Source organism: Emydura macquarii, unplaced genomic scaffold, assembly GCF_026122565.2.
Source record: "Emydura macquarii macquarii isolate MOO-44397 ecotype Brisbane River unplaced genomic scaffold, CSIRO-AGI_Emac_v2 contig_2897, whole genome shotgun sequence".
Classification (NCBI taxonomy): domain Eukaryota; kingdom Metazoa; phylum Chordata; order Testudines; family Chelidae; genus Emydura; species Emydura macquarii.
In genome coordinates this window covers 18,138,291-18,152,551 of record NW_027133034.1, presented here as the reverse complement: position 1 = coordinate 18,152,551, position 14,261 = coordinate 18,138,291, and the positions used below count along the sequence as shown (strand labels likewise).

Here is a 14,261-nt window from a genome sequence, read left to right as displayed (position 1 = left end):
TGTATCTGGGCCCATGAAGTCTCTGAGAGTTGTAGGTGCTCAGCAACTTTGATGTTCTGGCTTTATATGGGCATCTTCCATCATCATTCATGGCAGTCATTCACAATGACCCTAGAACATACCCTTTACATTAATTTGTTTTGAACTTTCACAGCACAAAGTATCTTTGTAAAGGATCTTTCTGACAGGCCACCATGGAAAATATCATACAATATTAGATTAAAAAGCAAAAAAGGAGAGCAGATTTAAAAAAAATGCAAAATTTACTGTTCCATAGATTTGTATTTAACTCAAGACATTTGGTCTTGTGCTTAGGTTACGTGGAAGCTTTGGTGATACCCGCAGGAGCAAGGAGAATCAAAGTTGTGGAAGAAAAACCAGCTCACAGCTACTTAGGTATGTTTTGTTTCATTTACTATTTGTACCAAAAATTACTATTTACACCAAATATATAGCAACTCAACAAACTGCTGGTATGTGTGACTAAGAAGTGAAGCACAGAGAATATGAAAAGGAAGTGAATTCTCTGGAAAGGACCTTTAAAGGAACTGTGGCTCAGGGAAAGGACAATTGTGTATTTTGCTTATTAATTACAAAAAATTACAATTGAAAAATTATAATTGTTGCTGTTTTGTTTTTTCTTTTCAGTTTAAACTGAGAAACAGAACCAGTGAGAATTAATAGTGCAATGAAATAAAACGTCCCTGGTTTGATCTTTGTATTAGCATAATTAACATATAAAGAAAAGGTTTTATCTGAGTAATCTCACTATTTTCATGGAAAATTAAACCAAATTATGATAATAAATCTTAATAATAGCAGTCCAAGAGTTCAAGGGTTTGCTTTAAAGTTATCATGAGAGCTGCTCCTGCTTTGTTAAAATATCTTAGAAGGTTCAGTATTTTGGATTGCTCTATTGCATAAATACACTGATGAGCCATTTTTTGGGAAATGAGATGTCAGCTCATACAACAGAATGTCAAACTGATAACTTCAGTTTTAGTGGTAAGTTTTCTAGGGTTTTTTTGTTTTGTTTTTTAAGGGTAGTATTTATTTTTTTTTAAATAATGCAAGTTGAAAATCAAACAAACCTTAGATAGTTAGTAATTAATATTAATTATTAATATTGATATTGATATTAATATGTGCGGGAGTTGATGTGTTTTTTAAAACTCAAGTGTATTTACTTCCTCAATTCCTATAATGTATGAACACTCAGCTTCATCTTCTAGTCCATTTCATCTTATCCAAACTTCTTGTAGCACATTTTAATAATGGAGGAGAGTGGTGCTCTTCCAGTAATATTGTATATTAACTGCAAAGACTACTGATCAGATTTAAGATTAAAAATAAAACACAGGTTAGCTAGTCCTCATTGCATGGTATACTCTATTTTTTATTAAAGTATATATTTATCCATTGCTAATTAGCAATGAAACATCTGTGTCTCATAAAAGAAACACCTGTGCAATACCAAAGAGTTGTGATTGTTATAAGAATGCTACATTTTCCATTCTTGTCTTTTTATGTTTTAAATTTTCTGGGTAAAAATCCTGCACTAACTCTTTAAAGGTGCACAAGCTAGAGTCGTAGCAGCTAAGCATGGGGATCCAGGAGCCATTCTCTCAGAGCAGAACAGGCGCAGGAAGCAATTGCAGCGCTTTTTGCTGCTGCCATACCTCAAAAGTCTGCTACTGATTGCAGCAGCCCAAAGAAAATCTCCTCTTGCTTCCCATGAGGGGCCACTCTTAGCCTGAAGAGAGATTCCCTTGGACCCTTCCCCTGTGCCAGGGCTGAAGAAAATTCACAGAAGTTTCATCTTAATCGGTCAGGGCCAGAGTATAGTTGTATCCACCTATCCCCTCTGGAACTATTTTCTCTGCCAACAGTTTCTTATGGGAAGTGGAAGTTCTCTCTCCAGTGAACAGCTGATACACATATGAAGTAGTGACATAGACCCATATTTTTAAAGGTATCGAGGCATTGCTTCGCAAACTGATTTAGAAGCCTAAATCTCATTTTCAAAAGGATATAAGCATTTAGGAGCCAAAATGCCATTGACAGTTAGAATCATAGAATCATAGAGTTGGAAGGGACCTCAGGAGGTCATCTAATCCAACCCCCTGCTCAAAGCAGGACTAACCAGGACTAACCTCAGCTAAATAATCCCAGCCAGGGCTTTGTCAAGCCACAGCTTAAAAACCTCTAAAGATGGAGATTCCACCACCTCCCTAGGTAACCCATTCCAGTGCTTCACCACCCTCCTAGTGAAAAACGTCTTCCTAATATCCAACCTAGACCTCCCACTGCAACTTGAGACTATTGCTCCTTGTTCTGTCATTTGCCACCACTGAGAACAGCCTAGCTCCATCCTCCCTGGAACCCCCTTTCAGGTAGTTAAAGGCTGCTATCAAATCCCCCTCATTCTTCTCTTCTGTAGACTAAACAAGCCTAGTTCCCTCAGCCTCTCCTCATAAGTCTTGTGCTCCAGCCCCCTAATCATTTTTGTCGCCCTCCGCTGGACTCTCTCCAACTTCTCCACATCCTTTTTGTAGTGGGGGGGCCCAAAACTGGACACAATACTCCAAATGCGGCCTCACCAGTGCCGAACAGAGGAGAATAATCACTTCCTGCAATCTGCTGGCAATGCTCCTATTAATGCAGCCCAACATGCTATTAGCCTTCTTGGCAACCAGGGCACACTGCTGACTCATATCCAGCTTCTTATCCACTGTTACCCCCAGGTCCTTTTCTGCAGAACTGCTGCCTAGCTCGTTGGTCACCAGTCTGTAGCTGTGCATGGGATTCTTCCGTCCTAAGTGCAGGACTCTGCACTTGTCCTTGTTGAACCTCATCAGATTTCTTTTGGCCCAATTCTCCAGTTTGTTTACGTCCTTCTGTATCCTATCCCTACCTTCCAGGGTATCTACCACTCCCCCTAGCTTAGTGTCATCTGCAAACTTGCTGAGGGTGCAATCTATGCCATCCTCCAGATCATTAATGAAGATGTTGAACAAAACCGGCCTCAGGACCGACCCCTGGGGCACTCCGCTTGTGACCGGCTGCCAGCTAGACATGGAGCCATTGATCACTACTCATTGAGCCCTATGCTCTAGCCAGTTCTCTATCCATTTTATAGTCCATTCATCCAACCCATACTTCTTTAACTTGCTGATAAGAATACTGTGAGAGACCATATCAAAAGCTTTGCTAAAGTCAAGGTATATCACGTCCACCGCTTTCCCCACATCCACAAAACCAGTCACTTCTTCATAGAAAGCAATCAGATTGGTCAGGCATGACTTTCCCTTGGTGAATCCATGTTGACTGTTCCTGATCACCTTCCTCTCTTCTAAGTGCCTTAAAATGGATTTCTTGAGGACCTGCTCCATGATTTTTCCAGGGATTGAGGTGAGGCTGACCGGTCTGTAGTTCCCTGGATCCTCTTTCCTCCCTTTCTTGAAGATGGGCACTATATTTTCTTTTTTTCCAGTCATCAGGGACCTCCCCCAATTGCCATGAGCTTTCAAAGATAATAGCTAATGGCTCTGAAATCACATCAGCCAACTCCCTCAGCACCCTCGGATGCATTGCATCTGGCCCCATTGTGTATGTCCAATCTTTCTAAATAGTCTTGGACCTGTTCCTTCAGCACTGCGGGATGTTCACCTCCTTCCCATTCTGTGCCACCCAGTGCAGTAGTCTGGGTGCTGACTTTGTCTGTGAAGACAGAGACAAAAAAGGCATTGAGTACCTCAGCTTTCTCCACATCCTCTGTCACTAGGTTGCCCCCCCCCCCCCATTCTGTAAGGGGCCCATACTTTCTCTAATCTTCCTCTTGTTGGTAACATATCTGTAGAAACCCTTCTTGTTCCCCTTCACATCCCTTGCTAACCTTGCTAATTGTGCTTTGGTCTTCCTGATTTCATTCCTGCATGTTCGAGCAGTATTTTTATAATCCTCCCTAGTCATCTGACCAAACTTCCACTTCTTGTAAGCTTCTTTTTTGTGTTTAAGTTCACCAAAGACTTCTTTGTTAAGCCAAGCTGGATGCCTTCCATATTTGCTATTTTTTCTGCACATTGGGATGGTTTGTTCCTGTGCCCTCAATAAGGTTTCTTTAAAATACAGCCAGCTCTCTTGGATTCCTTTCCCCCTCATATTAGCTTCCCAGGGGATCCTGCCCATCAGCTCCCTGAGGGAGTTGATGGGATTTAGGCTATGTCTACTCTCAAAACGTTACTGGTTAGACACACTACCATGATGGAAGAGCTTCTTTCGTCAGCATAGGTTATCCACCTTCCTGAGAGGCAGTAGCTAGATTGACAGAAGCACTCCATTGACATAGCACTGTCTACACGAGAGGGGTAAGATAGGCTCCACTATATTGTTCAGGGTGATCCCTGTGCAATGTAGCTGGGTTGATCTAACTTTTAAGTGTAGCTCAGCCCTTAAGACGACTAAGTGCCTAAATCACTTTTGAAAATGAGATTTAGGCTCCTAAGTCAGTTAAATGTTACAACGCTGAGCATGGTATCACCTACATAGCTTTAAAAATCTGGGCCATACCTGTCTGAGATACTCTGGTCCCATACAGAACAATCAGAGCTCAAGAGAGGAATCTGTGCCTCCATTTGGACTTAGGGGAATCAAGCTCCCTTGTGATTAGCACTCCAGCTCCTCTCCTAACCATACCTTGTTTAGGCTCAAGAAGAATATAAGCCTTTTTTATGCTCACTGCATAATGTCACAAAGTATCATAAGGGGCATCCTCAGACATGATATAAATCTTTGAAAATGTGCTCCATATCATGGCTGGTCGCTAATTCTTAGTCACGTGTCATTTTAATTTGAAATTTTTTAAGAACTTAACAAAGCAACTCAGCCTCACTGAGGTCCAGCTAAAGTCATATTTGAAGGGCATTTGTTCACAAGTTCTTACTGCTTTTCACTGGCTGCAAGGAATTTTCTTTAAAATGGATGTGTCTTGGGTGCAATAGTGATGAGAGCAGTTTATGAGTCCGAATAGAATGAGATAGAATCCCAAAGTTTGAGACCACACATGAAAACTTTCAGCTCAAAAAGATCATTTTGCAGAAACTCTCTGACTGAAAAATGGCAGTTGTAAGGCATATTGTTACATCCGTATCTACATCCAGCATTTCCTATCACAAATCCTACAAACAACTGTTTAATTATTCTCTTTTGTTTCTGTGTTTTAATTTTACAGTTTTTTGTGCTATTTTTACAATGTTGAATACTTTATTCTCTTAATTTCTGGCCTTAACAGCAAAGTGGATCAACTTTACATATTCAGGGCCAGTTTTTCAGAAAATAGCCTCTAATTTTGAGTTTGCAAATGCTATAGACAGTCATGTGATATGGCTGCAAACACATACCCTTCCAAAGCAGAGGCCAAGTTAAGACTGGTGGAACATTGGTTCTTATTGTACTTGTGTAAATTCAGTAAGGGGAAAATCAGAACTGTGCTTCCATCTTCAGAAACAGTGGGGAGCAGAGACATGTAATTTGGGTCCTGCAATTGTATTGACAAAATTGTGCATTATAGCCACAGTACACATTAGGAGAGAGAGAATGGTTGTTCGGTAGCAGCAACTCTCAGGAGGAATTTTGACTCATTGTGCCAAAATTATTCCTGGGCCCCACAGAAAACATGTGCTTCATTGGTAGCAGCTCTACCTCCTAGGAGAGAAGAGGGTTCAACGTGTGATCATCTGTGCAACAGCCATGACCCGACCCTCACTCTATCTCCCCTAACCTCTTTGGGGACCTAGAGCTATGGATGGGGATGATACGATGTATGCAATCCCCAGCCACACTGTGACTAGGTCCTGCACAGCCTCAGAAGATTTACGGAATCTCTGTTATTTCAAAAGATCCACGTATTAGTTAGTCAGCCCTAGATACATTACATGGTCCAAACGGCAATAATGATCCTTCTTCAGTACATTATTCTTAAGATCATATGGGTGGATAGAAATTGTACTCATTGACAAAAAGAGAGAAAACAGAGATGTTTAATTAATAATTTTCCTCCAACTGAAATCCAATTAATGTTAGAATTAAAACACAGTAATCAAAAAAAAATATTGAGATTTCTGTCTAAGGAGTAGATTAACATTTGTAATATTTCTCATAGTGTTAAAATTGTTTCCATGAGACTTGATTCATTTTCCCTTGCTTTACAATCTCCATCTTAAGAACAAGTTTTGAGAAGTTCAGTTTTTCATGTATTAGTTGAATTGTTGCACAGTAATGCTGTGCTTTGTCCTTTCCTCAATTTACTAATGTAACAGACTGGCATTACAATTATCATTTGTTTAAAAACCTCATTAATGTGGGGTAAAAAAGGTATGTTTTTCGTAAAGAATCTATTAGGCTTTCACAGTAGAATTCTCATTCTTGTGACAGTATTGTAGAATAACATGACATAATCCATTCCCATAATGATTTAATAATAATGGATAATGGAATATAACTAAAGAATTGTTTTATAGTCTAAAGACTATAATCTTCTCCTTACCTTCTGATATTCTGCTAAACAGATGTTAGAAGGAAAAATACAGTTATTTTCATTTGTAGCACAGAAGTGGATTACTTAGGACTTCTCAGATATACAGTCAATTTCTTTCAAAGATGTAAACCTTTTGGAGTCCTGAAAATTTAATGCTACACAAATTTGTAATCACCAGTTTGATTTTGAGTCATGTAATGCATAATTGTGCTGCATTCTCATGTGGTTTCCATTGTGGAATATGTTTCCTAAGGAAAAGAAATCTGTCATGTTGTCCTTTTATATAGCCTGTCAAAGTACACACACTTTTAAATCTCATCTCTGACAGTGCTTTTAAATCAACTTGTGTAAATTGTCATCGGTCAGTTGAAGTCAGTTTACAGCAGTTGAGGATCTAGCCTTTATCAACAAGAATTTGTACAATTTTGTACAAGACCAAGCATATTTCGCTCCCCGTGTTTAGAGGTTCATACAATATGGTTAATATGTAGTACTTTTGGAGCCAGTTTTACACCAGGATGAAGTAATCATATGTTCTTTATAATTTACTAACGGTTTATATCTTTGCTAGTTGTTAGTGCTTTATTTCATGAATTTTGAGATTCTAATTATAGGAATTAAAGCTGCCAAATTAAAAAAAATCCTGTGTGGGTTTAAATTTTTTTCACGAAAAAAAGATTGTGTGGCTTTATTTTGTTTTAATGTGGTAACAAAGATTCTGTGGGATTTGCTGTCTGTAGTAATCCTTTTCAGTTCATTCAAGTATTAGAGAAGAAAAAGTCACAGTCAGATCTTAGACTTCCAGTCCAACATTGTGAGTACACTCAGTAGGTAGAACTGGCAGCAATTGATCAACACATTTCATAAAACACTGAGAATTAAGCATATGAAAGTCTGTCATGCTCAGCTGATATTTGTTTAAGCCTGGTGAAAATATTTATAGAATTCTGACCTTGCCCAAGCAATAGCTTGTGAAATGAATACAAGTCAGTTATTCCTTCTCATTCATGAAAGCTAAATACAAGGGCCCTGTTCAGAAAGGATCCATGTTATATCTTACTTATGTGATTTTCATTTTTAAAGGAGGTCTAGACACAAGGTCAGAGTACAAAAAAGTGAGCAGAATTGTGCACCTATATTTGCATTCTCAGTTTCAAAGACTATCCATGCAAAATGGGTCATAAAGCACAAATGGCTAGTTAGACACATAATTAGCCATTTTCCCATGCATTTATTCAGGTAGCATGCACAAACATACCTATACACACAAACATCTATACATGTTTGCACATACATACTTTAATATGTGCCTCTGGACTCTTTCAAAAAAAAAATCTGGTCCTTGATCTATATAAAAGAATTATGCAACAACCTGTCTTTGGATAAATGCTGGTAAATTACTATTCCTGAGAAATTGTGTTGAGGATTCATCAGCTTTATTGTCAGAGTATGTACAAAATGAAAATGACGGAACATGTGAAAATGTACCCACAGTGCTAAAAATTTAAACATGTCTATGAGAAAATAGTTACACAAATTAAGGCCCTCATTTAGGAATATACTTAAGTAATGTTGCTATTCAGTGAAACAGTTAAGTACGTATTTAACTTTAAGCACATGCTTAAATCCTATTGACGTCAATGAGATTTAAGCATATGCTTTGCTGAATTATGATGAAAGTTCCAGAGGGGTAGCCATGTTAGTCTGTATACAGCAAAAACAACGAGAGTCCTGTAGCACTTTAAAGACTAACAAATTTAATTTCTGCAGGCATAAGCTTTCTTGGGCTGCAACCCACTTCGTCAGATGACCCACGAAAGTTTATGCCTGCAGAAATTAAATTTGTTAGTATTTAAAGTGCTACAGGACTCTTGTCGTTTTTGCTGAATAATGATGGTCTCCTGAATTGATGTCTTTGCAAATCTTTGGACAGGAGTAATTTAGGCTATGAATGGAATTTACTAAAATGAAGGGGGATTGCTTGATTCTTCATCCTTATCATCTGCAGAAATTGTTGAGAGAGAATACATACAGGCTGCTTTATGTATGCTAGTTAAAATTGTATCATGCATAAAAATCCCCAAACCTGTTCTCCTTAGTTTCATTTTATAGTAACAGTGATCACCTTAGAACAGGGCATTTCCTGGGGATTAATGAACAGTTGGGGTTAATAGCCTGAGGTTCTGTTGAGGTGCTATCTCCTTCCTGCCAATCAGTAATCCTCAGGCAACACCCAGTGCTTTGATAGTTACTGCTTAAAAAAACAGTCCCCTAGGCTTGTACTTCACACACATTAGTGTATCTAATATTCACACACAGATTCAGGATATATATTTTAAATGACATCAGTTATACCAAAAAGCTATTAATAAACACTGAATCACAAATATCTAAATACTTTATTTGTATTTTAAAAGAGGAGAATAGAAGTATATTTTCTCCAGTTTTAGGAAAACCTGATGCTCAATATAAACTGTCATCTTTGTTTTCTGTACCATTCCTATTATATATTATAACTTCCTTATTATATTTTTCACATTTTATTACTCTACCATTCCACACCTTATTAGAAATATTTCTCAGGCACATTCTAGCTACTGCCCTGCATAGCTTTCCAATAAATGTTTAATTGTTGGAGTATGTGATTTTGTAAACAGTTAACAGTTTTCTGAAATTCTTCTTTTGGTGAAGGGAGAATCTCTTTTTGACACTGTACATGCTGTGAAATACCTAATCAACCTATTACAAGAAGCCTGTGGGGGCCTGATGACTCTTCTCCTTTGGTTTCCTTATGCTCAAAAGAGTGGCTTGAAATAAATGAAAGGAGAAGCAGCTAACAGGAGAGTTTCATACAGAGAAATAATATCAAAGTTCATATTCAGCTATCTGAGAGATGATGGGGAGTTTGGATTATTCAGTTTATAATATTTCTACATAAAAGTATTCTAATGTCTAAGAGTAAATGACTTCACATAGTTAAAGATATTTATCAATTAAACTATTATATTAATTATTTAGCACTAAAGGAGTGCAGAATATGTTATTTTCAACATCTTTAAATGTCCCATTGTTTGATAATGAAAATTGAAAAATATGATTGCAAAAACAAGTTTAAATAGAAATAACTCTCAAATTGTTACATTATGTCAAATTATATCTAATTATAGAGGCACTGATAGTAGCTCCAAATAGAAGGTTGAAACAGAATTTTGCCTTTTACAGGGCATTAAGCTGACATTTTCAAAGGTGCTTAAGGTATCTGGTCACCAAATTCCCTGGTTTTCAAATCCTGTAAGTGGCTTTGAAAATGTGAAACAGTGGCTTACTTTAAAAACACTAAACCAGTGTTTCTTAACCTGGGGTTTTAGAGGGGTCGCAAGTGCAGAGCTGGTATTGGGGGTGGCAAGAAAGGCAATTGCCTGGAGCCACAGGGGCGCCATGAAACTAAGTTACATGCCTCAGCCCCGTGGGGGTGGGACTCAGGCTTCAGGGGTACAGTAGTTTGGAAAGGTTAAGAACCACTGCACTAAACGTAGAATGTACACTTTCAAGTTTAGAATTTTTTTTTTAGAATATTTTAGTCACTGCAAGTGTTCCTAGAGAAGTAGTAGATCATCAAAATTACATTTTTCTGAAATTTTGCATGGGGTCAGTCACCAAATTTTGTACCCTCTTTGCACATAAAATATACCACCCACTAATTCAGAATTTACAAAAAGGTGAACTTCCCCTCATTTGAACTCAGACCCCTTTTTCTTAAAATCTTTTATCCCTTCACTTCAAAAATTGACAATTTCCACTTAACCAAAAAAAAAATGTCAGAACAAAGCTGCCATTTCAGTATTATCCACTGACAGAGAGAGAGAGAGTTCACCGTTACAGTACATAAATCCAGCAAATATATCACAGACCTCACCATCACTCAGTTATTAAGTAAATGGAACTTAGCTAGGCCCTCTTTTGGTACAGGATAGTTTTTTATCTGTGTTCTGGATGTGTCCGAGATATTGTAAAAGCCATAGTATTACAGAATAGTGCAATCTGTGGCATCAGATAGATCAGGAATAGGCACTGAGAGAGAATGTCACAGGATCTGACATGTTTAGACATGCATGTGTTGGATGTTCAACTCACCCTAGGGAAAAAATTAGGGAAAAAAGGAACATTCATTCCACATTGAAAAAATAACCTTTGCAGATTACTCTTACTATTTAACTAGGTACTGTAAAGGGATTCTGTAAAAATGTTTACATAGTAATAATGAAAAGTAGTAAATGATGCTTTCCATTATCATAGAGCAATAGCATTCTTTCAATTTATTTCATGAGCTTTGGATCAAATTCTAAGTGCTTTCCAAAACTGAATTAATTGAGCTTCATAAAACTTCTGTGAAGTAGAAATTGTATGAATACTTAGTCTGCTTCAAGCTGGGGTGTAAATCTACCTCACACTAGCCTGCCACGTGCTAACTGTCCATATGGACCCTGCGGCCAGTTCCCTAGCATGCTTTAATCTACTCCCATTTCAAAGTGGGGTAGAATTATGTGATTCACTATTCCAAGTGAACTATGGAAATTTTAGTGCACAGCAAAAGGGTCCATGTGTGTAGTTGGTACACGGCAGGCTAGTGTGAGGTTCATTTACACCTCAGCTTGTTGTGAACTAAATGTTCGTATAGACAAGCCGGAGGAAAATGAGGCACAGAAGGGAAATTTGGAGAATAGGAATTACCATACCAGATTGTCCAGAATCTGATTTGACAGTGGCTGGTATCAGATGTTTCAGAGGAAGATACAAGAAACTATGCAGTGGAAAATAATGGAATAACCAGCTCATAGGTGAAGTTTGTTCTTATTCACCACCAGGTATGGTTGTTGTGTAGTCTGAAGTATGAGTATTTATATATTCTCATCACCCATCCAATGTTTAATTAACCCTTTTGGTCTTAATGGTAATGGTAACCTGTTCCCACAGATACTGTTTAACAGGTACTGTTTAAAAATATTTTTTCTTAAATTGATTGTGCCACTTGTTCTTGTATTATGAGAGAAAGTAAATTGGAGTGCTTAATTTACCGTGTCTATGCCATTCATTATTCTGTATACCAAAGTCATCTTTCTAAATCACACAGACCAATATTTTTCAGTTTTTTCTCATATGAAAGTCTTTCCATGACTCTAGTCATTTTCATCATCCACCTTTGAATCCCTTCTGCTCTATAATTTTTTAGATTGGGTAATCAGAAACAAATGGTGGGGGAAAGGGCCAGGTAAGTAAAACCATCATAATTAGCATATTAAGCAGAAGTCTCAGCACACCCAATGTCTAGCTATTGCCGAGTGTTTGCAAGTCTCATATCATAGGTGAGTTTTAAAAAGAGATTTAAAGGAGAACAACATATTGACTTTATGGGCATTAATAGGGAATATCTCCCATGCATGGGGAATGAAGATTGACATTGTTGGTAGAGTAGAGGCAGGCTTTATTACATATTAGCACTGATAGGTAAAACAGAGTTAAGCTATGAAAGGCCTTATGTAGGGATGCAAAGAAATGGGAGTCTTAGACCAATGAACCAAGGAAATGACTTTAGGAATAGCGTTTTGAATGGACTTGAGAGGGCCAAGACTGCATTTGTCAAGGTCAGAATGAAAACAGTTGGCATAATTAAGACTGGGACTTAGAGGTGTGACATATAGTGTATCTAGATAAACTTGCCCAAGGTTAAATAAGCTGAGAAAGAGCCAAAAATAGAACCTAGGTCTCCTGCTTCTCAGTCCTAAGCTTTAATGACAAGACCACCCTTCCTTTCTTCAAGTCAAATTCTGCAACTCAAGTATGGGCCCACAAATTTGACAAGAATCCAAAAAGAGCCCTAAATGGTTCTGTTCTGTGGGAGGCCTGTTCAGGGGTTCTGTACCCTCTGCACACCTCATGTGCCCTAACATGGAGTGTTTTGGAGATGGGGCAGAGGTAGGCTAGGTAGATCCACAGCCAAACCTCCTCTCTTCTGTGATGGAGTTGGTGCAAAAGCTGAAGAGGCTGTCACAGTGATGTGGCTGCATTGCAGTTCCACTGTTCCTCAGGGAGAGGATTCCATTCCATCCTACCCTCCCTGAGCCCTGCAGACCTCCTCAGTTTATACCCCATTAACCTTGGTTGTGTGCTGGGGAGAGGATTTGGCCCTTACTACCAACTACTAAATGGAACTTAATTAACTTTAAATGGTTGAATTGTTAAACTTAAAAGGCCAATTTTTGAAAACTTATAAAATCACTGGATATTTTTAGTATAGGAATATTTTACAGCATTAATGGATTTTGTACTCTTACTATTTCTTGTACAGTGCTGTAGTGGCACATATTATTGGTGGATAATGCAATTGTATTCCTGCCAGTCTATGGTCCTATTGCCATTGTTTCCCATAGAAACATAACATAACAGTATAAACATAAATAGGAGAGAAGTTGATCACCAGGAATGACTCACATTAATGTACAACTCTAAAAGAAATTTTGGGCAAGAGCTAAGCTGTTGAGGTTCTTTCACATAACTCTGATGCCAAACATCCCATTTCAATGGGGAATGTATAGAACTTCTTGCCCAGAAGGTGACTTTGAGTGTATTTTACTTCATATGACTGTTTAAGAGCCTGATTCTTTAAAAAATTAGACTCTTCACAGGAGGAAAAGAATACTGTCTTCATGTATCAAAAATGATGCAAAATCATGTAACCTCAGTTCCTTGAAGTGTATCTTATTTAGTTTCATCAGTGCTTGTGATCAGGCCAAAAGGGGGAAAGAGCCCTCCCCAAAAAAGTTATTCCTGACTTCAAAAATCCAATTATGCCTATTTACAAAAGTCAGTTTAAAAAACCCAGAAATATAATTAATGCATAAATGTAGCCTGTCTGGGACAACTACAGCATTTCCATGTTTTCAGCTACCAAGCAATGGAGTCTACTAGTTAAAGCAAAGGACTTGAAACCAGGAAGTTTCTAAATTCTAATCTACACTGACCCAGAGAAGTGCTCTGTGATTTCCGAAGCTTCCATTTGTCCCCTTATTCCTTAGGTCCTGTCTGTTCATAAAAATTACAGGCCTTTAGTCTTTGTAATCAGGCCAATAAAAGTGTCCTAAACTTTAGAAGACTCCAAATAATGGTAGACATATGTTTTTTGTCATGTTTTCTTGCCAGAAAGTGAATCTAAAATGTGCTGTTGCTGAAGTTTCTTTATGTAGGTTATGAATGACCAATACCTTTGTGAACTGGATCCTGTGATTCCACCAACTTGTAAAATTATACTGACAATATGAAGACGCCATAAGGTATTGCTGTAGATTTCTCTTTTACGTCATTTTCTAATATTTCCACAGCTCTTCGAGATGCCAGCAAACAGTCTATTAATAGTGACTGGAAGATAGAACATTCAGGAACATTCAATATTGCTGGGACTACTGTCCATTATGTTCGGAGAGGTCTCTGGGAGAAAATCTCTGCCAAAGGTCCCACAACATCACCTTTACATCTACTGGTATGACAATATGGATTATATTTTTTACCTGTTTTCTGTAATAAATCTTGGTGGTGAAGTTGTTGTTTTATCTTGCTAGAATTCTTTAGCAATCCAAATAGCTTGACCGTTTTTCCCAATGTGAGATATCTAGAAGCTGTAACTGAAATGAAATCTTTTGTGTGATGAACAATATAGGATACTTCACCAAAC

General features: G+C 37.9%; 1 protein-coding gene across 1 annotated transcript in view; it reads left to right on the top strand.

Moving 5' to 3' along the window:
* Positions 1-14,261, top strand: part of ADAMTS19 (ADAM metallopeptidase with thrombospondin type 1 motif 19) — a 246,485-nt gene that overhangs the window by 187,394 nt on the left and 44,830 nt on the right. Inside the window, exons 16-17 of the mRNA XM_067568938.1 lie at positions 316-396; positions 13,912-14,069. Of these exons, the coding sequence (XP_067425039.1) occupies positions 316-396; positions 13,912-14,069 (239 nt within the window). The remainder of the gene's footprint in view (positions 1-315; positions 397-13,911; positions 14,070-14,261) is intronic.